The sequence below is a fragment of the Erinaceus europaeus genome, chromosome 13 (genome assembly GCF_950295315.1).
Source record: "Erinaceus europaeus chromosome 13, mEriEur2.1, whole genome shotgun sequence".
NCBI classification, from domain to species: Eukaryota; Metazoa; Chordata; class Mammalia; order Eulipotyphla; family Erinaceidae; genus Erinaceus; species Erinaceus europaeus.
The window spans coordinates 33,227,880-33,249,673 of NC_080174.1; the positions used below are offsets into that span (position 1 = coordinate 33,227,880).

General features: G+C 37.1%; 1 protein-coding gene across 2 annotated transcripts in view; it reads left to right on the forward strand.

The window, feature by feature from the left end:
• RNGTT (RNA guanylyltransferase and 5'-phosphatase) overlaps positions 1-21,794 on the forward strand; it is a 301,664-nt gene that overhangs the window by 230,832 nt on the left and 49,038 nt on the right. For both annotated transcript variants that reach the window (XM_060205495.1, XM_007533539.3), the window contains one exon: positions 4,157-4,223. In XM_060205495.1, coding sequence (XP_060061478.1) covers positions 4,157-4,223 — 67 coding nt within the window. The remainder of the gene's footprint in view (positions 1-4,156; positions 4,224-21,794) is intronic.

The window sequence follows — 21,794 nt, forward strand, 5'->3', positions numbered from 1 at the left end:
ATTGCATTTTAAAAGTGGGAATTTGTGTCCTCAAAGTGTTTTTGTTTTTTACAATTAGCAAGCCTTTAATTTATGATACATCTTAAAACCTATGAATAATGTTGACAATATAATTTATAAGGAATGATAGGTTCATTAATGAGACAGAGCACTATTTAAAATATAAATATGCTTATTATTTGTATTACAGTAACAATACAGAGTTTGTAAAGACTTTTGTGCACATGCGTTATTTAGGAAAGAAATTACCATTGCTATATATAACTAGCATTAAACTTGTGATACTAGCAATGATTTGTGAGAGATTTAAAGATTTGTTGGTTGGGTTAATTTATTTGTCAAATGATGTCTGAGAAATTAACTATTTGACAGTTGCAGTTGGTTAGATTTTGTATGTTTCACTTACTTGCAGTGAAAAGTGCCTTTATTCATATTTATAACCTTTAATATTATGTAAGATATTTTACACACTTATCACATTCCTAACTTTAGCTATTTTGATAAATGGGTTTAATTCAGAATTGTGCTAATCAACTGTTAATATTATTTTCGTTGGTCTTTACTTCATTTTCCAATGAATGTAGGGATCAGAGAATGTTCCTGGAGACTCATAGAAATTGAGCAGGAAGTGGGAGATAGAGATAGAAACACACCTGCGGCACTGTCTTACCACCTGAGAAGCTTCCTTCCCCCATGCATCTGGTAACTGGAGGCTTGAGATGAGTCCTTGCACACTGTAATGTGTTCATTCAACTAGGTGTGCCACTGCCCAGCCCTTGAAACTATATTTTTTCAGTCTTGCTAGACTGAATCAGTAGCTGCCTTACAAATGTTACTGCTAATGATAATAAGACATCTTAGTTCAGAGAATTTAAAGTAAATGAATATTCTGGAATTGTTGACATAGGGATTTTGAAGTAACTACCTAAATTTATAGGGTGCACATGATAATTTTATGTTCAAATTTATCATTATTAGACCAATATGGTATAATGAGAATTTTATTTGGAATTTCCTCCCCCCCACTACCACCACTTTAGATACTATTGTATCTACTTAATACTTAATAGTCTCAGGTTCATAAAGTAAAGCTTACAGTCATCTTAGGAATTATTAACTAAAATTTTCTTACCTGCCGCAAAATACTATTAACATTTATTACCGAGACTCTTGACGATATATATCTTGGCTATGTGATTTTAGACCTAGAATGCAGGCCTTATTTTCCCCTTCATGTTCTTTATGTACAATAATGCTAAGACTGGCTTTGTATCCATTTACTCACATTATCTGTTTGGAAGCAATTTATGATAAAAATATGTGAGAAACATAAGATCATTCGCACTGATTATGCTATTTTCAAAACTGCACCTCTTATACTACACCGGCATAATCCATCAAAAATTCCTTTGATTTTTTTTTTTCCTAATTGATGAAATGTTCGTTTATAATCCTGGATGTGGTTTAGGATTGCAGTTTTATATCTTTTCAAGTGTTTGTTACCCACATCATGCCCACCAGGAAAGTAACAGTCCCTCTGTCTACTACAATCCATTAGACTGCCTCCATCCTTTTATTTGCTTCCCCTCTCCCTTTCCAGTAACCTAGTTCAGTGGTCATAGTCCAAGGGTTTATTTTGGATTTGGATTGTTTTTTGCCTTGCTTTGATTTATTTTTATTAGTGATAGTAATTTACAAAATTATAAGATAATAGGATTATAATTCTGCACCATTCCCATTGCCAGAGTTCTGTACCCCACCCCCTTCCAGCAGAAACTGTCATTGTACTCATTGTACTTACATTTATGGCCTTGCCTTCACTTCCTTTTTTAAGTCACATACACCTGTTACTACTTTCAAGTGTCCTTTCTTTTTTTTTTTTTTTTCTCTTTTCTCTCAGATAAGAGAAACAATGCCTGGCCTGACTTCCTCTGGTGTTTTCCAATTCCCTTCCCTTTTATTGTTTCAGTATAAAAACAGAGACTCCTGATGACAAACATTTTAGGTCCAGGTAGAATTGGGGTTCAGAGCCTTCCAGTCACCCTCCCCTTGCTTTGATTCTTTATATCCCATAATAAAGTGAAATCGAATACCCAACCTTTGAATTTTTGTCAATGAAATCATCCCCAGTTCCAGTCATGTTTGTCTACACTTTGTCTCAAATCTGTGCCATTGTGAAATCTTGCTTCATTTCTTCCTTTTCCCTACACACTATTTAAATCTAAGCTAAAATCCCACCTGCTTCTGAATACTTTTCTAGCTTCCTCTTCTAACAAGTATGTCTTATTACACTACTTTGCAAATGGCAAACTACTCCATTATTGTACTTAATCAGAACCACCGTTTTAGGGCTATCTGCATATCTGGTGTTCCTGTTATATCTTTTGACTGAACTATTTCTGTATTAACGCCAGTAATGCATAATATTCATATGAAATGGATGTTTCTTGAATGGAAGTTTTATGGATTGTTTTAGTACGTACATAATTCTTTTAAGTCCTTCCCCAGAGACACTATGAGTGATTGTTCTAGAATTACAGTTATTTAAAGTGTTCTACATTCAAGTTTACATTGTTAACATTTACCCACTTGTTGAACTATTAAGACATATATTTTATAATTACTATCTTGTAGTGCAAAAGGCAAAAATGACTGCATATACATTTTTTTTTTTTTTTTTAGAATCCAAAGGGCCTATGGCTATACTAGTTTTTTTCGTTTTTTTTTTTAATTGGGGAATTAATATTTTACTTCAACAGTAAGTACAATAGTTTGTACATGCATAACATTCCCCAGTTTCCCATATAACAATACAACCCCCACTAGGTCCTCTGAATCCTTCATGGACCTGTATACTCCCCACCCACCCACCCCAGAGTCTTTTACTTTGGTGCGATATACCAATTCCATTTCAGGTTCTACTTGTGTTTTCTTTTCTGATCTTGTTTTTCAACTTCTGCCTGAGAGTGAGATCATCCCATACTCATCCTTCTGTTTCTGACTTATTTCACTCAACATGATTTTTTCAAGGTCTATCCAAGATTGGCTGAAAATGGTGAAATCACCATTTTTTTTTACAGCTGAGTAGTATTCCATTGTGTATATAGACCACAACTTGCTTAGCCACTCATCTGTTGTTGGACACCTGGGTTGCTTCCAGGTTTTGGCTATTACATATTGTGCTGCCAAGAACATACGTGTACTCAGATCTTTTTGGATGAATATGTTGGGTTGCTTAGATATATATCCCCAGGAGAAGAATTGCAGGGTCACAGGGTGGGTGCATTTCTAGCCTTCTGAGAGTTCTCCAGACTGTTCTCCACAGAGGTTGGACCAATTGACATTCCCACCAGCAGTGTAGGAGGGTTCCTTTGACCCCACACCCTCTCCAGCATTTGCTGCTGTTACCTTTCCTGATGTATGACATTCTCACAGGAGTGAAGTGGTATTTCATTGTTGTCTTTATTTGCATTTCTCTGACAATCATAGACTTGGAGCATTTTCTTCATGTGTTTCTCAGCCTTTTGGATCTCTTCTGTGGTGAATATTCTGTCCATGTCCTCCCCCCATTTTTGGATGGGGTTATTTGTTGTCTTGTTGTTGAGTTTGGCAAGCTCTTTATATATGTTGGTTATTAAACTCTTGTCTGATATATGACATGTAAAGATCTTCTCCCATTCTGTGAGGGGGCTCTTGGTTTGGGTAGTGGTTTCTTTAACTGTGCAGAAGCTTTTTAATTTGATGTAGTCCCAGAGGTTTATACTTGCCTTAGTCTTCTTTATAATTGGATTCATTACTTTGAAAATGTCGTTAAAATGTATGCAGAAAAGAGTTCTGCCAATATTTTCCTCTAAGTATTTGATAGTTTGTGGTCTAACATCCAAGTCCTTGATCCACTTGGAATTTATTTTTGTATTTGGTGAAATACAGTGATTCAGTTTTATTCTTCTGCATGTTTCAACCCATTTATTCCAACACCATTTGTTGAAGAGACTCTGCTTTCCCCATTTAATAGTTTGAGCCCCTTTGTCAAAGATTAGATGTCCATTGCATATAATTTTTTTCCTAAAGAATTTATCTCGTACAAAAATTGGTAATTATACAACTTTACATTTAAGGAAAAGTATTTTATAATGCTTTTTTTTTCCCTTTGCAGATTACTTCCTCAGAATGTTGGTCTTCTGTATGTTGGAGGTTATGAAAGACCCTTTGCACAAATCAAGGTACAATTGTCAGTTTACTTTCCTTAAATGTAATTTACTTGTATAGAACCCACTAGTGCCCTGCAAATAACCATTAATCTCTTCAAATATTGTAATATAAATTATAAATTTTAGTTACTTCTGCATACTTCTGTTGAAGTCTTCCAGTTTTTTTTTTTTAAATGTACTGTTGTAATCATGTTGGCCATAATAGAGTTAACTTTAACCAAAAAAAGTCAGTGATTAAGAGTTCACTTGAGAGTTATAGGCCCCTTTTACCACTGCAAGTTTTTTGCCAGTTTTACTGGGCCCTAACTGAAATACTTAAACTTGTGAAACCTTTACCATAGTCCAGATATTAAGCTTCGTACCCCAAAGTTTCCTTAGAAATTACTACCTCTTGTATACCCTTAGTATTTCCCTTCTAGCTTCTAGGTGACCAGTGACTTGTATCATTATAGGCTAATGACCTTTTTCTAGAATTTTGTATAAGTGGTATCATACAGTGTGCCTCTCTTCCTATCCTCTCCTTTTGGCCTAAGTTTTATGAGATTCATCCACATTGTTGCCCTTAACTGTATAGTTCATTGCAATCCCTTGCACCGATTATAGCACAGTTTCTTCTTTCACCTATTGCTAGATGCTTGGGTTGTCTTGTTTTCTAGCTATTGTACATTTCTTTTAAGGTTCATTTATTTATGAATATGAGAGAGAGAAAGAGAGAAGACCTAAAGTGTAATGTTGGGAAGGAAAGGCTAGAGAATTACTCCAGCTTATGCAGTACTACAGATTGAACCTAGTCTTGTATACAAGTGTGTGTTTCCACTCTGCCACCCCGGCACTGTATTCTTAATTTAAGAAAATCCAAAACTGCTTTCATTCTAGCAGGGTATAAGAATGCCAGTTCCTCCATCTCTTCTGCAACACTTTTTTTTATTAGTATTTTAATATTGGTTTACAAAATTACAAGACAACAGGGATACAACTGTGTGCTGTTCCTACCACCAGAATTCTATATCCCCAATCCCTCAATTGTAAGCTACAGTAGTTCTCCTCATGTTGCAGATGTGAGTTAACTATTTCTACAACTATCTGTCTATATTTGTATATGTTTTCCCATTTTTTTCTATGGCCCCATCTTCTCTTCTAAGTCACACACACACACACACACACACACACACACACACACACACACACACACACACACACACACACAATTACTACATCCAAATGTCATTCCGTTTTTCCTCTTCTCTCCCAAGTCCTGACAGAGTTGGAGTTCAGAGCCATTTAGTCATCTTCCCCTGTCTTTTCTCCCCCACTGAGATTATGGACCAAAATTTTCCTTGGGGTGCAGAAAGTGGGAGTTTTGGCTTCTGCAACTGATTCTTCACCAGACATGGACTTTGGCAGGTCTATCCATACCTCCAACATTTCTCTACCTTTTTCCTAGTGGAGTAAATCCTGTAATACTTTCTATGGTCAGCCTTTGAAGTTTAGCCATTCTTACAGGTATATAGTGGTATTTTGATATAGTATTCATTTGTATTTCTATGACTAACAGTGTTAAATATCTTGTGCTTATTTGCTGCATATACATCTCTGGATCTCTGGTTAAATATGTGTTCAGTTATTGCTATTTTTATTGGGTCTTTATATTTTCTGAATGGAAGTTCTTTATCAGATATGTAATTCACAGGTATATTTTCCCAACTGTGACTTATTCTCATTCTGTTCTTCATACTTCACAGAAGTTCTTAATATTGGTGAAGTTTAGCTTATTATTATTTTTTTGTAAAACACTGTTTATGGTTTATAGTACTGTTACTGTCACATGGGCACATCAAGTCTTCAAGGCCCACTTTACCCCATCCCTCCCCATTTTACATATACATATATTTATATATATGTATATATTTATACATATGTTATATGTATATTAATGACTCCTGGTTTTGGTGTTATTGAAATATTTCCTAAACCCAAAGTCTCAATTTTTTCTCCGGGAAAAATTCACCTGGACTTTTTAGTTTTAGGCTTTGCTGTTAGGCTTATTTTCCACTTGAATTATTTTGTATGTGTGTGTGTGTATGTATGAATCATCTCCTCCTATTCATGAATATTCAGTGGTTCCCAGGCCTTTTGTTAAAAAGACTGTCCTTTCCACAATTTACTTGCCTTTACTTCCTTGTTGAAAATCAGTTGACCCATATATATGTGAGTCAGTTTTGGACCTTTTGTTTTATTCCATTAGTCTTTGTTGCTACCATTCCATGAGTATCACACTATCTTAATTATTGTACTTTTCCAGAGTTGTTTTGGATAACCTAGGATCCTTTAATTTCTGTTTTGATTTTAGAACTTCTGTAAAAATGTCTGCAGCATTTTGATTGGGATCACACTGAATTTATAGATCAGTGTGACAAGTGATATCTTAACCATATTGAATCTTTATATTTGTGAAGACCATATATTTATTTAGGTACTTAATGTCTCAGCTGTATTTTGTTGTTTCACTATATTGTTCTTACACATTTTAAAATAAATTTATCCATAAGAATATATGTATATATATTATTTTATTGGGCGGTTAATGGTTTACAGTATAGATTTTAACACATAGGCCCAGCTTCTCTGCTTCCCTTGATTTCTGTCTAGGAGACACACCAGGACTTCAATGTCCCTTCATCCTGATTCTTAGGTCTTTCCCCAGAGTCCTTTGCTTTGTGCAATATGCCACACCCAATCCAAGTTTCACTTTATGTACTCCCTTACTGTCTTTTATTCTTTTTTTAAAAAAATATTTGTTTCCTTTTTGTTCCCCTTGTTTTTTTTTTTGTTGTTGTTGTAGTTATTGTTGTTGATGTCATCGTTGTTGGATAGGACAGAGAGACATGGAGAGAGGAGGGGAAGACAGGGAGAGAGAAAGATAGACACCTGAAGACCTGCTTCACCTCCTGTGAAGTGACTCCCTTGCAGGTGGGCAGCCGGGGGCTCAAACCAGGATCCTTATGCAGGTCCTTGCGCTTTGCGCCACATGCGCTTAACCCGCTGTGCTACCGCCTGACTCCCTACTGTCTTTTATTCTTAAATTCCACCTATAAGTGAGGTCATTGGTATTGATTTTTATCTTTCTGCCTTATCTCACTCAACATGATACCTTAATTTATGACTAAGATATTGCAAAGAAAGTGACCTCATTGTTTTTTAACAGCTGCATAATACTTCATTGTGATTATGTACCACAACTTTCTTAGCCAGTCATCTATCATTTGGCATCTGGGTTGTTTTTAAGTTTGGGCTATTACAAACAGCTGCTATGGATATTGATGTGCATAGATCTTTTTGGATAAGAGTTTTGTAAATAGGGTCCATTTCTAGAGTTCTGATGACTCTCCAGAATGTGATGCTATTATATAAGTACTTTCTGATGGTTCATTGCTATTATATAAATAGATGACAAAAAGTTTTTTGTTTATTTCAGATTCTTTAATTCACTGTAGTCAGTTATTGGTTCAAATGACTTTTTACAGATTTCATAGGTTTTCCACAAAATATTTGTGAATTTTATTATTTTTTAAATATTTTTATTCATTTTAATGAGAGGGGAGAGCACCAGAACAGTGCTCAGCATTGGCTTGTGGTGGTGCTATGAATTGATTCCGTTATCTAGGGTCTGTAACTTTGTTAGGAAATGTGCCATTTGAAATGGAACTAGGTAATCCCATGCATTAGGAATTATCTTACCAGATTACTGGTGTTGTAATGTTAACTTATCAAGCTTGGCGTCTCTAGATACAGTCCGAAGTTGATAGAGACAAGAAGAATGAAGGGGTAGATAGAGAGGGAGAGAGAGACACCTGCAGCACTGCTTCTATTCTTTTTTATAATTTTTATTTATAAAAAGGAAACACTGACAAAAACCAGGAGGGGTACAACTCCATATAATTCCCACCACCAGAACTCCGTATCCCACCACCTCCCAAGATAGCTTTCCTATTCATTAACCCTCTGGGAGTATGGACCCAAGGTCACTGTGGGATGCAGAAGGTGAAAGGTCTGGCTTCTGTAATTGTTTCCCTATTGAACATGGGCATTGACAGGTCGATCCATACTCCCAGCCTGTCTCTGTCTTTCCTTAGTGAGGCAGGGCTCTGGGGAAGCGGAGTTCCAGGACACATAGTGGGGTCGTCTGCCCAGGGAAGTCTGGTTGGCATCATGGTAGCATCTGGAACCTGGTGGGTGAAAGAAGAGTTAACATATAAAGCCAAACAAACTGTTGACTAATCATGAACCTAAAGGCTGGAATAGTGCAGATGAATATTTGGGGGGAGGGTTTCCATTTTGTAGATAGTAGGCCTATTTTAGTTACATCCCAAAGGGCCTATGACTATACTCCTCTTTGTTTGATTGTTTATAACACTTTTCTCCACCCCACCATGCCCCACTCCTTAACTGGGTCGGGGTCTTGACCCTTTTTTTTTTTTTTTTTGCTGGGTGTTGGAATATATATATACAATGAAACATCATCCTGCAATTAAAATAAAAGAGGTTGTATCATTTAGAAAAAAAAAGGAATTGAGAGTGATCATGCTAAGTGAATAAGTAAAGAAGTGAAGGACAACTGCTAGATGGTTTTGCTCATATGGAATATAGATATACTAAAGCAAATGAACAGGGGTGGGGGGTAAACAGTCTATTTCTTGGAGTTTGTCATAACTATGGTAATTATGGGGTTGAGGGATAAACAATACATTGGTGGAGGTAGTGGTGACTTATACTTAACATGTGTTGATGTAAAATTGTACCCCTGAAATACTGTAATTTTGTAAAGCATGGCTAAACCAATAGTAAAAAAAAAATTGAAATTTTACTTTAGTTACAATAGCATTATCATCTTTAAATTTTTTTCTTTATTGAGGAATTAATGTTTTACATTCAAGAGTAAATACAATAGTTTGTACATGCATAACATTCCCCAGTTTCCCATATAACAATACAACCCATACTAGGTCCTCTGAATCCTTCTTGGACCTGTATTCTCCCCACCAACCCATCCCCACCCCAGAGTCTTTTACTTTGGTGCGATACACCAATTCCATTTCAGGTTCTACTTGTTTTTTTGGTTTTTTTTTCTTCTGATCCTGTTTTTCAACTTCTGCCTGAGAGTGAGATCATCCCATACTCATCCTTCTGTTTCTGACTTATTTCACTCAACATGATTTTTTTCAAGGTCCATCCAAGATCAGCTGAAAACAGTGATGTCGCCATTTTTTACAGCTGAGTAGTATTCCATTGTGTATATAGACCACAACTTGCTCAGCCACTCATCTGTTGTTGGACACCTAGGTTGCTTCCAGGTTTTGGCTATTACAAATTGTGCTGCCAAGAACATATGTGTACACAGATCTTTTTGGATGGATATGTTGGGTTGCTTAGGATATATCCCCAGGAGAGGAATTGCAGGATCATAGGGTAGGTGCATTTCTAGCCTTCTGAGAGTTCTCCAGACTGTTCTCCACATAGGTTGGACCAATTGACATTCCCACCAGCAGTTTAAGAGGGAATTTTCAGGAATTTTCCATCTAGTCCCATTTTTTTGTAGTGTTTTGATCATAAAGGGATGTTGTATTTTGTCAGAGGCTTTCTCTGCACCAATTGATATGACCATGTGGTTTTTGGTCTTGCTTTTGTTGATGTGGTGGATCACATTAATTGATTTACGTATATTAAAACAACCTTACATGCCTGGGATAAACCCCACTTGGTCATGATGAACAGTCTTTTTAATAGACTGCTGTATCTGGTTGGCTAGAATTTTGCTCAATATTTTAGCATCTATGTTCATCAGATATATATTGGTCTGTAGTTTTCTTTTTTGGTTTTGTCTCTGTCTGCTTTTGGTAACAGTGATGTTGGCTTCATAGAAGATGGCAGGGAGTACGCCAGTGTCTTCAATCTTCTGGAAGACTTTTAAAAGTAGAGGTATTAGTTCTTCTTTGAAGGTTTTGTAGAATTCATTTGTAAAACCATCTCGTCAAGGACTTATTTTTGGGAAGATTTTTGATAACTGTTTCAATTTCATTAGCTGTGATGGGTCTGTTCATGTTATCTACTTCCTCTTTACTTAGTTTTGGAAGTTGGTAGGTACCTAGGAAATCGTCCATTTCTTTCAAGTTCTCTAGCTTGGTGGCATATAGTTGTTCATAGAAGCCTCACATGATATGTTGAATTTCTGCAATGTCTGTTGTGATATCTCCTCTTTCATTTACTATCTGATTTATTTGGGTCTTCTCCCTTTTTTGTTTTGTGAGTCTAGCTAAAGGTTTGTCGATTTGTTCACTCTTTTGAAGAACCAACATTTACTTTTTTTGATCTTTTGTATGGTTTTCTTATTCTCTGTGTTATTTATTTAATGCCCTAATTTTAGTGATTTCTGTCCTTCTGGCTATTTTAGGGTTCCTTTGTTGTTCTTCTTCTGGGTCTTTAAGATGTGCAGTCAGGCTGTTTATTTGTGCTTTTTCTTGTTTCCTAATGTGTGCTCGTATGGCTATGAACTTCCCTCTCAGTACTGCCTTAGCTGTGTCTCAAATATTTTGATAGCTTGTGTCTTCGTTTTCATTGAACTCTCAAAACATTTTGATTTCTTCCTTTATTTCCTCTTTGACCCAGAAGTTGTTAAGAAGTGTACTGTTGAGCTTCCACATTTTGGGACTATTACTAGTCTTTTGTTGATTGTTAAGTGTTAGTTTAATTCCACTGTGGTCTGAGAAGATGCTTGGGAGGATTTCAGTGTTCTTGAATCTGCTGATGCTGTCTTTGTGGCCTAACATATGGTCTATCCTTGACAATGACCCATGTGGATTTGAGTAAAATGTGTATTCCAGTTTCTTGGGATGAATAACTCTGAAAATGTCCAACAATTCTAGTTTATCTATCTCTTCATTTAGCTCCCTTATGGCTTTATTGATTTTCTGCCTGGATGATCTGTCAAGTTGAGAGAGTGGGGTGTTGAAGTCCCATACTATGACTGTGTTGCTGTTAATATATTGCTGTAGCTCTTTCAGTAGACGTTTGTTGTATTTAGATGGCTTCTCATTGGGTGCATAAATGTCAATAATTGTTAAGTCCTCTTGATTGACTTATCCTCTGAGCATTAATTAGTGTCCATTCCTATCTTTTTTAATCTTATCTATTTTAAAGTCTATCGTGTCAGATATGAGAATAGCTGTTCCTGCCCTTTTTGTGGGCCATTTGCTTGTTTGATAGTTTTCCATCCTTTTACTTTAAGTCTGTGTTTGTCTTGTTGAGTTAGGTGGGTTTCCTGTAGACAGCATATTGTTGGTTTCTATTTTCTGATCCATCTTCCTACTCTGTGTCTTTTAATAGGTGAGTTCAAGCCATTAACATTTATTGTTATTACAAATTGAAGATATTTTAATGCCATTCTTGTAGATAGTGCATATTTATGGTGGTCTGGCTCTTTATAGGAGACCTTTCAGAACTTCTTTCAGGGCAGGCTTGGTGATAGTGAATCTTTCAACTGTTGCTTGTCTGAGAAGGTTTTGATGCCTCCATCTAGTCTGAATGACAGTCTAGCAAGATATAGTATTCTTGGTTGAAAGCCTTTCTCATTGAGCACTTGATAGATATCTTGCCATTCTCTTCTGGCCTGTAGTGTTTGTGTGGAGAAGTCTGCTGCTAATCTTATGGGTTTTCCTCTGTAGGTGACTCTTTGTTTTTCTCTTGCAGCCTTCAGGATTCTTTCTTTATCCTTATTCCTTTCCATTCTAAGTATGATATGTCTTGGTGTCTTTAAGTCTGGGTTAATTCTGTTTGGTACCCTCTGGGCTTCTTGAATCTTTGTCTTTGATGTTGTCTAGACTAGAGAAGTTTTCAGCTATTATGGCCTGAAGAATGCTTTCTTCCTCTCCCTCTCTTTCTTCTTCTAGTAAGCCAATAATGTGTATCTTGTTTCTTTTGAAGTCATCCCATAGGACTCTGTTGTTGTTTTCAGCATCTCTTAGTCTCTTTTTGAGATCTCTTACTTCTTTTTTAGTTGTCTCTAATTGTCCTCGATCTTGCTAATTCTGTCTTCAGCCTCATTTTTTCTATTCTCCCTCCCCTGTACTGTTTTCTGGAGTTCATCTCTTTTGTTACCCTGTTCCGATACTGTTTTACCTTGTTCAGCTAGTTGTGTTCTTAGCTCAGCTATTTCAGCTTTCAGTTCTCTAATAACCTTGAGATAATTAGTGTTTTCTTCCATAGTCTTATTTGTTGTTCCTGTATTTCTGATGACAATTCTTTCAAACTCTTTACTCACTCCTGTGATTATTTCCTTAGCTAATGTTTGGATGTTGAACTTGTTATTTTGTTCTTCACCCTTTGAGGTTCCTTTAGTTGGACTCTTGTCCTGGTTCATTTCTCCAATATTTCTTCTTGTTGGTTTAACCATTTTATATATTATGTTATGAGTTCCCTTTATCAGTACTTTTCAAATTACTGATCACTATTGCCTGTATTGACTTGTGTCTAAGTAAGGTAATTAAAGGGTTCACAGTAGTGGAAGTTAACAGTTGTTTCAATAGTATTTTAATCTCTGAGTTGGAGCTCAGTGGTTTAAAAGCCTCTTTTTCTTTGTCTTCCCTATAGGCTATGGGAGCCTGAGGGCTTTTAAACTACAAGTAGGCTTCTTAGCTTAATCACTAACTCCTGATTAGGAGATAAAGCAGGGTGTGGCAGAGATACTCCAGTGGTTATGCAAAGAGACTTTCACAGCCCACTGCTATGCCATGCAGGTCTAGGTCTTCTCCTGAGTTTCCTGGCTAGATCTCTGTCCCCTGGTATTCCTCCCTGCCGCTGCTCCGGACTCTGAGGGCAGTAGCTGTAGAGTCCCAGAGTTGTACTTGGTGAGTCTCTGGGGAGTCCTCTCCTCCCCTTAGTTGTCTCCTTGTTGGTGGAACAGACTGGAGGTGGTGTCTCAACTGACAAACTACCGAACTGTTACCATCCACTTAATCTCTCCCGAGGCTCCTCTCTGTCACCAGTCACACTGTTTGTACTCACCGGTGACTTTGTGGGTTCCTGTAGTCATTCCAGTCCTGTCTCGTTTCGGTCCCAGGTGGTCTCCTTTGGTATTCCTAGTTGATCCAGGAGAGGAAAGGAGAGCTCATCTTTAAATTTTAACTCTATTAGTTTCACTTATAAAATATAAGTCTCAAAAGTCTATCATTAGAATAAGTTGCAAACACTTGAAGTTTTCTATTTGTGTAATGGTATCTTCAGTTATATTATTCCATTTTTAATATTCTGGAAACATGAGTGGATTTGGCAAGTCTTCATAAATCTCCCTCTACCTCAACAGGGTAGTCAAGCATCCTAATAAGCTTCAACAGGAACATTTCTGAAAACTCTTTTTTTTTTCTTTCCTGTCCAGTGGTTTAGAAAACCTATTTCTCAGGCTGGGAGTATGGATTTTCTTGCAAACACCCATGTTCAGCGGGAAGCAATTAAAGAAGTCAGACCTCCCAGAGAGATAGAGAATAGGAAGGCTATCAGGGGAGGGGATGGGATATGGAGATCGGGTTATGGGAATTGTGCAGAATTGTACCCCTCTTATTCTATGGTTTTGTTAATGTCTCCTTTCTTAAATTAAAAAAAAAAGTCAGACCTCCCACCTTCTGCACCCTATAATGGTTCTGGGTCCATGTTCCCAGAGGGATAAAGAATAGGAAAGTTTCCAATGCAGGGGATGGGATGCAGAACTCTGTGTTGGGAATTGTACCCCTCTTATCCTACAATCTTATTGATTGTTATTTAAAAAAAAAAGGAAACCTGTTTCTCTTTATTATAACTAAAACAACTAAGTAGATGCTTATTTGCTATATGTAGGACAGATACAATGTGAGCATATGCTTGTGAGTTGCATGTTACCTCAAAAGTATAGTCTTTTGTATATGAGGATAGCACCTCATCACTTACCTAATACATTAACATAAAATTTCCTTTATTCAGACCTTCTCTAATAAACCCAGTGCAGGAGTCATACTGTATCAAACTTTTATGCCTGTGAAATCAACCCAGTAGAAAAGCCTTATTATTTTAAGGTAGTGATATTGTTATGAGGAGCAGTTTTTCTTACGCTCTTTGAAAATATTTTTATCCTGATTAATTCTTGAAATTCTTCCATAATTCCTATGGTTCTTATAAAAATATTATCTAAAGATTCATACTTAATTAAAAAGCATATTCATATATTAGAAAACAATAAAGATAGTATAAATGCTTAAGATTAGGGTAGAAATAATAAGATTCATTTCCTTCTTGGCCTTGCATCTGACATAGGTATGAAATACCAGGATTTGCTATATTAACTTTTTTCCTATTAAACTAAATGTATTAACACTGGTCTATTGCATAGATAAATGTAGACTGGCTTTCATTTTAAAAATATTTTTATTTATAATTGGATAGAGACAGAGAGAAATTGAACAGGTGGCGGAGATAGGGAGAGAGGCAGCGTGACACCTGCAACACGGCTTCACCATCCCACAATCTTTCCCCTCTGCAGGTGGGGACCAGGGACTTGAACCTGTGTCCTTGAGCACTAATGTGTGCACTTAACTAGGTGTCCCCGAATCTGGTTCCTTAAACTGATTTTCTTTTCTTTTTTTTTTTTTATTAGTGATCTAATAATGATTGACAAGATTGTGGAATAAGAGGGGTACAATTCCACACAGTTCCCACCACCAGAGTTTCATATCCCATCCCTTCTACCCGAAGCTTCCCTATTCTTTATCCCTCTGGGAGTATAGACCAAAGATCTTTATGGGATATAGAAGGTGGGAGGTATGGCTTCTGTAATTGTTCCTCCACTGGACATAGGTGTGAATAGGTCTATCCAAACCCTCAGCCCATTTCTGTCTTTTCCTTGTTAGGCTCCAGTGGTAAGGTGGGGTTTCAGGACACATTCATAAAGTTATCTGCCCAGAAAAGGCATGTTGACTTCATCTGCAACTTGGTGGCTGAAAAGCATTAAGATATAAAACAGCAAATTGTTTAATAATTAGGAACCTAAAGGTAAGACTATAGTAGATGAGATTTGGGGTCTCCATTTTGGAAGAACCTAGGAAGTCTGGGGAGATGGTGTCATAGTTAGAAATATGACTAGAAAACTGGATCAAGGAGGAGAGTAGCTCCCAAATATGGTGAAAGTGTATAAATACCATCAACTGTAACTCCATCCATCTGGTCTGGGCTCTGTGTTCAGCACAGGAGCCTGTGCAACCTATTGGTCTGAACTCTCATTCCATGGTCATAGCTAGTAACATCTAAGCTGCACTCATTTCAGGACCAGTCTTCCTGGAGTGACAGAATATATTAACCCAGTCTCTTTTCAGAGAGTGGGCATTTTCTACCACTGTTGTTCTACATTGAGGGCAAGGTCCTGTAGAGGCCTATAAGGTTTATGATGTTGTTCCTGATGGAGATGACCAGGGTGGTGGAGAGAGGGATCTGTTAGAGGTCTAGACCCATCTTATCTGTGTGAAAATTCCAGGATTCCCTGACTAGGGCCCCAGATGATGGGGTGGCCTGGTAGAGACTGAAAGGGTTAGACTTAAAGTGAGGGAAGTGAGATAGGAAGTAGGTGAGGAAGGTATCTAGGTCTAAATAGAAAATACATGATTGAGTACTTTATGTTACCTTTTTTTCCTTTTTCTTTTGTCTTTTATTTTTCTTTATTTATAAAATGGAAATATTGACAAGACCACAAATATTGACAAGACACAGTTCCCACCACCTGAACTTCATATCCCATCCCCTCCCTTGAAAACTTTCCTATTCTTTATCCTTCTGGGAGTATGGACCCAGGATCATGGGGTGTAGAAGGTGCAAAGTCTAGCTTCTGTAATTGCTTCCTAACTGAACATGGGCATTGGTAGGTTGATCCATATCCCCAGCCTGTCTCTCTTTCCCTAGTGGGGCCGGGCTCTGAGGAGGTGGGGCTCCAGGACACATTAGTGGGGTCCTCTGCACAGGGAAGTCAGGTTGGCATCATGGTATCATCTGGACCTGGTGGCTGAAAAAGAGTTAAGATATAAAGCAGAACAAATTGTTAACTAATCATGAACTTAAAGGCAAGAATATAGCAGATGAAGATTTGGGGTCTCCGTTTTGGAAAAAACTAGTAGGTCTATTTTAGGTATTCAAGGGGCCTATGACTTTACTAGTTTTTGGCTAAGCCTGACATCTAATATGCAGGTGGACCCAAGTTATTGTCTGGGGAGATGGTGTCATAGTTGGAAAAAGGACTAGAAAGCTGGATCAGGGAAGAGAGTAGCTCCCAAATATGGGGGAAGTATATAAATATTGTCAACTGCAAACCCCATCGGTTTGATCTGTGGCCCATATTCAGCTTAGGACCCTCTGCATCCCTCTAGGGCTGAGTTCGCATTCTGTGATCACAGCCAGGAACATTCCAAGCTGCACTGATTTCAGGACCTATCTTCCTTGGGTAGTAGGTAGAGTATGTTGTCCAACCTCCCTTTGGAGAATGGGAACATTCCCTACCATTGTTGATTCATATTGAGGACAGGGTCCTGTAGTGGTTCACAAAGTCTTTATAGTACATACAATATATTGGTGTTGTAAGCCAAAGAATGAGGCATACAACTCTCCTAAGACACTCAAGGAAAATGCTATAGCCCTGCCACGAACACCTAAAGCTGATATTCTAATTTAACTATTCCTTGAGTCATAATATTATGTAGTTTTTAATACAAACGTAAGACTCCTTAATTGCATATTTTATGTTTATGTAATTTGGGCATCATTAGGTCACCACATACTAAATATGTACTTTAATCAAAGTACATAATTCATTTTTCATTTATTTATTTATTTATTTTCCAGGGAACTGCTCAGCTCTGTTTTATGGTGGTGTGGGTGATTGAACCTGGGACTTTGGAGTCTCAGGCATGAGTCTCTGTGCATAACCATTATGCTATCTACCCCTGCTCGCTCACTTTTTTCCTCTGTTCATTTTTAGTATTAATTTATTTATTGAGAGAAAGCCAGATTATTCTGGCACATGCAATGCCCCATAATATATTATTTATATAACTGTCCATTAACAGTTGTAACGTACAAGCATTTAAGCTAGTACATACACATTAGAGTTACATAATACATTAAACTACTTAATACACATACTGTTTTACAATATGGATATTCATTACAAGTATAAATTATTAATCATACATAGTATATTAATACCATACTTGTACATAGTACATTAAGTCAAATAATTTCTTTTCTACCTGCAAATCACCTCCATTAAGTTTTTTTTTATTTCATTAATTTTTATTTATTAAAAGGAAACACTGACAGAAACTATAGGATAAGAGGGGTACTACTCCACACAGTTCCCACCACCAAGCTCCGTATCCACTCCCTTCCCCTGATAGCTTTCCTATTCTTTATCCCTCTGGGAGCATGGACCCAGGCTCATTATGGGGTGCAAAAGGTGGAAGGTCTGGCTTCTGTAATTGTTTCCCTGCTGAACATGGGCGCTGACAGGTCGATCCCTACTCCCAGCCTATCTCTCTCTTTCCCTAGTAAGGTGGGGCTCTGGAGAATCGGAGCTCCAGGACACCTTGGTGGGGTCTTCTGCCCAGGGAGGTCCGGCTGGCATCATGGTAGCATCTGGAACCTGGTGGCTGTAAAAGAGTTAACAGATAGAGCCAAACAAATTGTTGACTAATCATGAACCTAAAGGCAGGAATAGTACAGATGAAGATTTGGGGGGGGGTCTCCATTTTGAAGATAGATAGTAGGTCTATTTTAGTTATATTCCAAAGGGCCCATGGCTACACTAGTTTTTTTCCTGAGCCTGACCTCTGATATGCATGTGAAATCATCAACCTTTGTAAACAGTGTCCCTCTCTTTGCCCCGGGCCCATTTAACTTGGGGGTTTCTAACTCTGCAATTAAAAAGACATCTGGTTCTTACTTTAGGACCATCTCACCTAAAATTGCCCATTCATTCCCCTTAAATAAGACATCTCGATGGGATAATGATTAATCAGCCCATGCCAAAGCAAAACTGTGGTGCCACGCCTTTGGCATTTTTTTTTATTTTGGGGATGCTTGAACTCAGCTATGGCCATCAAAGGCTCTAACACAAATGCTTGTATTGTAGCTGAGCTTCAAATATACATCCGGTATCTTCATAATGGTTAGGATGAATAAACAGTGAATGATTTAAAGACACTTTCTTTCAATGGTTACAGAACAACATTATGTTGTTCTTGATGTACATGACCAGTGACAGTGGAAAGAGGGATCTGTTAGAGGTCTAGCTAGGCCATTCATGTCAGTGTGAGAATCCCAGGACTCACTGACTAGGGCCCCAGGTGATAGGGTGTCCTGGTAGTGATTAAAAGAGCCATCATTAAAGTGTAACAGTCTCTTACTCTTATCCAGCTTTTGTAGTTCCTACTTTGTCTGACAAGTTTAGTCATAGGTGATTGAGGGAAGTGAAATAGGAAATAGGTGAGGAGAGTGTCTAGGTCTAGGTAGAAATTACTGTATTTTACTGACAAAACCGATTGCTTTTGGTCTCCCTGGCCTAACATTTTAATATTTCAAAAAAAGGTTATTATTAGAAACACATTATGAATTTAAGGCTAGGGGATGATGCACCTCATTGAGTGCACGTTACAATGCTCAAGGAGCCAGGTTCTAGCCCCCAGTCCCCTCCTGCAAGGGGAAAGCTTTGCAAGTGATGAAGCAGTGCTGCAGGTGTCTCTCTGACTCTCTCCCTCTCTATCACCACCATCACCCTTGATTTCTGGCTGTCTCTATCCAATAAATAAATAAAGATAATTTTTAAAAAATTAAAAAAAAAATAAGGAGGTCAGTTTAGGCTGAATATTAACACCAGTCTTATTCTTTTTTTTAAACTTTTTTATTATCTTTTAAAAAAATAATTTAAGCCTGGTGTTAATATTCAGTCTAAACTGACTTCCTTAAAAGCATGTTTGCTATTGGATTTTTAAAAATTATACTTTCAGGAAAGTAATTCTTATATTAACAGAACTAAGTATAAGCAATTTATTGGTAGAGACTATGTTCAAGAGGCATTTTTCAACTATTTCCAAAAAAAAAAAGGCCTGTTTAATAATAAACAGTAAATGAAAACCAAAAAAATATAGTCATTAGTTTAACATTAAACTGAAATTTACTATGATATGACAATTGATAATTGTATATAACATGGGTCATAACAATTGTTCTTACAAACTATGTACACATTCTCCCACACATATTGTTACCCATCTTGTAATTTTTTTCTTACAAGCCCTAAGTCAAGACAAAACTGGAACTTCATTATTGTTTTAAATTAGTACATCTTCTTTCTAATTTCCAGTTCAATTTTTTTTAAAGGAGGTATTCCAGCTTTCTTTTATCTGAACAGCAAATCATTGGTAAAGTTCTCTTTTCAAATAAGTCAGTTCTTTGATATATAACTTTCACCCAAGGGTACAACTCTGTCAGATCATTGATCCCTTTAAAAGCCTTGTGAAAACTGTTGCACCTCTCTACTAAAAAAAAATTTACTAACACACACAGTTGAGAAGGTTCATAAGCTATACTGAAAGTGCCTTTACGTAATACAAATTAAGGACCTTCAGTAGTGAATAAAATGCCTGCCTATTAACCAAAAGGTATTCACATATGTCTCCAGAGGAAATCTGTTATCTGAAGAGCTTGAATTTAGAAGTGAATGATTGTCTTGTTTTAATCATAGGTATATATGTATTTTATTAGTAATCAGTTATATAGGAATATTTGTCTTGTGTAGTAAAGTTAAACACAAAACTAACATTCCACAACCCTAGTGCAAATGGCAGAAAAAAGATCCATTTTAAGTATTCTATGGCCGTGATTCAGGCAGTTAAGATAGCTCCAGACTAACGTTTTCTTGTTTGATTGTTCAATAATAGTAACAAATTCTGAATTTTTGAGACTAGGTAATACAAATCCCATGTATGTCATTAGTCTTTGTAATCTGAAGTATTAAAGTTATTATCTTAGACACTGGGCAGTGGCACAGTGGGTTAAGCACACATGATGTGAAGCACAAGGCCCAGCCTAAGGATCCAAGTTCGAGCCCCTGGCTTCCCACCTGCGGGGGGGGGGGGGTGTTGGTCGCTTCACAAGCATTGAAGTAGGTCTGCAGGTGTCTGTCTTTCTCTCCCCCTCTCTGTCTTCCCCTTCTCTCTCTATTTCTCTGTGTCCTATCCAACAACATTGACAACAATACTGTTAACAACAATAATGATAAACAACAAGAACAACAAAAAGGGGAAGGGGGATAGCCTCCAGGAGCAGTGGATTCGTGGTGCACTGAGCCCCAGTGATAACCCTGGAGGCAAATAAAAAAAAAGTTACTATCTTGAGCACCTTCAGAACTTTGAGACTGCTGTACTAAGTGACATCTTGTCACAAATTAATATTGTAGGGTGTGGGTAGGAGGAATTGTTAATTTTCTAAATAGAAATAAAGAAGTATAGTCAAGTAGATCTTTTTAAAAGTTTTATTTAAATAGTGAACTAAATATAATTTGTTCCAAATATTTCAAAATTGCCTTAGCTATTTATTTTCCAGCAAGTGAAAAGGCAAGTTTGTAGTTTAACTTTGCAACTCTAAGTCAGTGTTGATACACATTTCGGTATTTAATATATCAATAAAATATTTTTTAAAATATTTTGTTTTTATATGAGAGCAAGATCTCAGAGCACTGCTCGGCTCTGGCATATGTGGAACCAGAAATTAGACCTGATACATTGTGCATGCAAGTGTTTTTTAACTTAATTTATTATTATGTATAGACAGAGAAATTGAGGGGAGGGAGCAAGAGAGGAAAGGAGATAATGCTTGCACTATTGCTTCCCTGCTCATGAAACTTCCTCCCTGCAAGTGGGGAACAAGGGCATAAACAAAGGCTGTGCGTGCAGGTTTTAGGCTCTACTGCTGAGCTGTTAGAAGATAGAATTTAAATTCCTTCAACTTCGCCTCCAAATTAGAGCATTATGATACTCAAGTAATAGTTTTACAAGTGATCAGCCATCTTCTACTGCATTATTTCTGATATTTAAGAACTTTCAATTAAGTTTAATTAAACTTTCAGTAAGATTTAACTCTAGGAAAGTCAGAATCGTAGTGGACATGCACTATAAATAATACTCCAATATATATCTGGAATATATGTATCTGGAATCTATGTGGATAAACCACAAAATGACATTTGAATTTGCTCTCAGAAATTCTTTTCAATAGGTTACAATAATTCAGAATCCAATTTGGCTGTCTAAGTCATTGTTAATAAAAACTCTGGGCTGAGTGGTGTTAATTGTGGTTGAACACACATGTTACAGTGGGCAAGGGCCACTGTTAAAGCCTCTGGACTCCACCAGGGGTAAAACTTAATGAGTGGTGAAGCAGTGCTATAGGTGTTTCTTTTGCCCTCTCTGCCTCATCTTTCCCTCTGTTTCTGCTTCTATGCAATAAATAATAAATACAATTTAA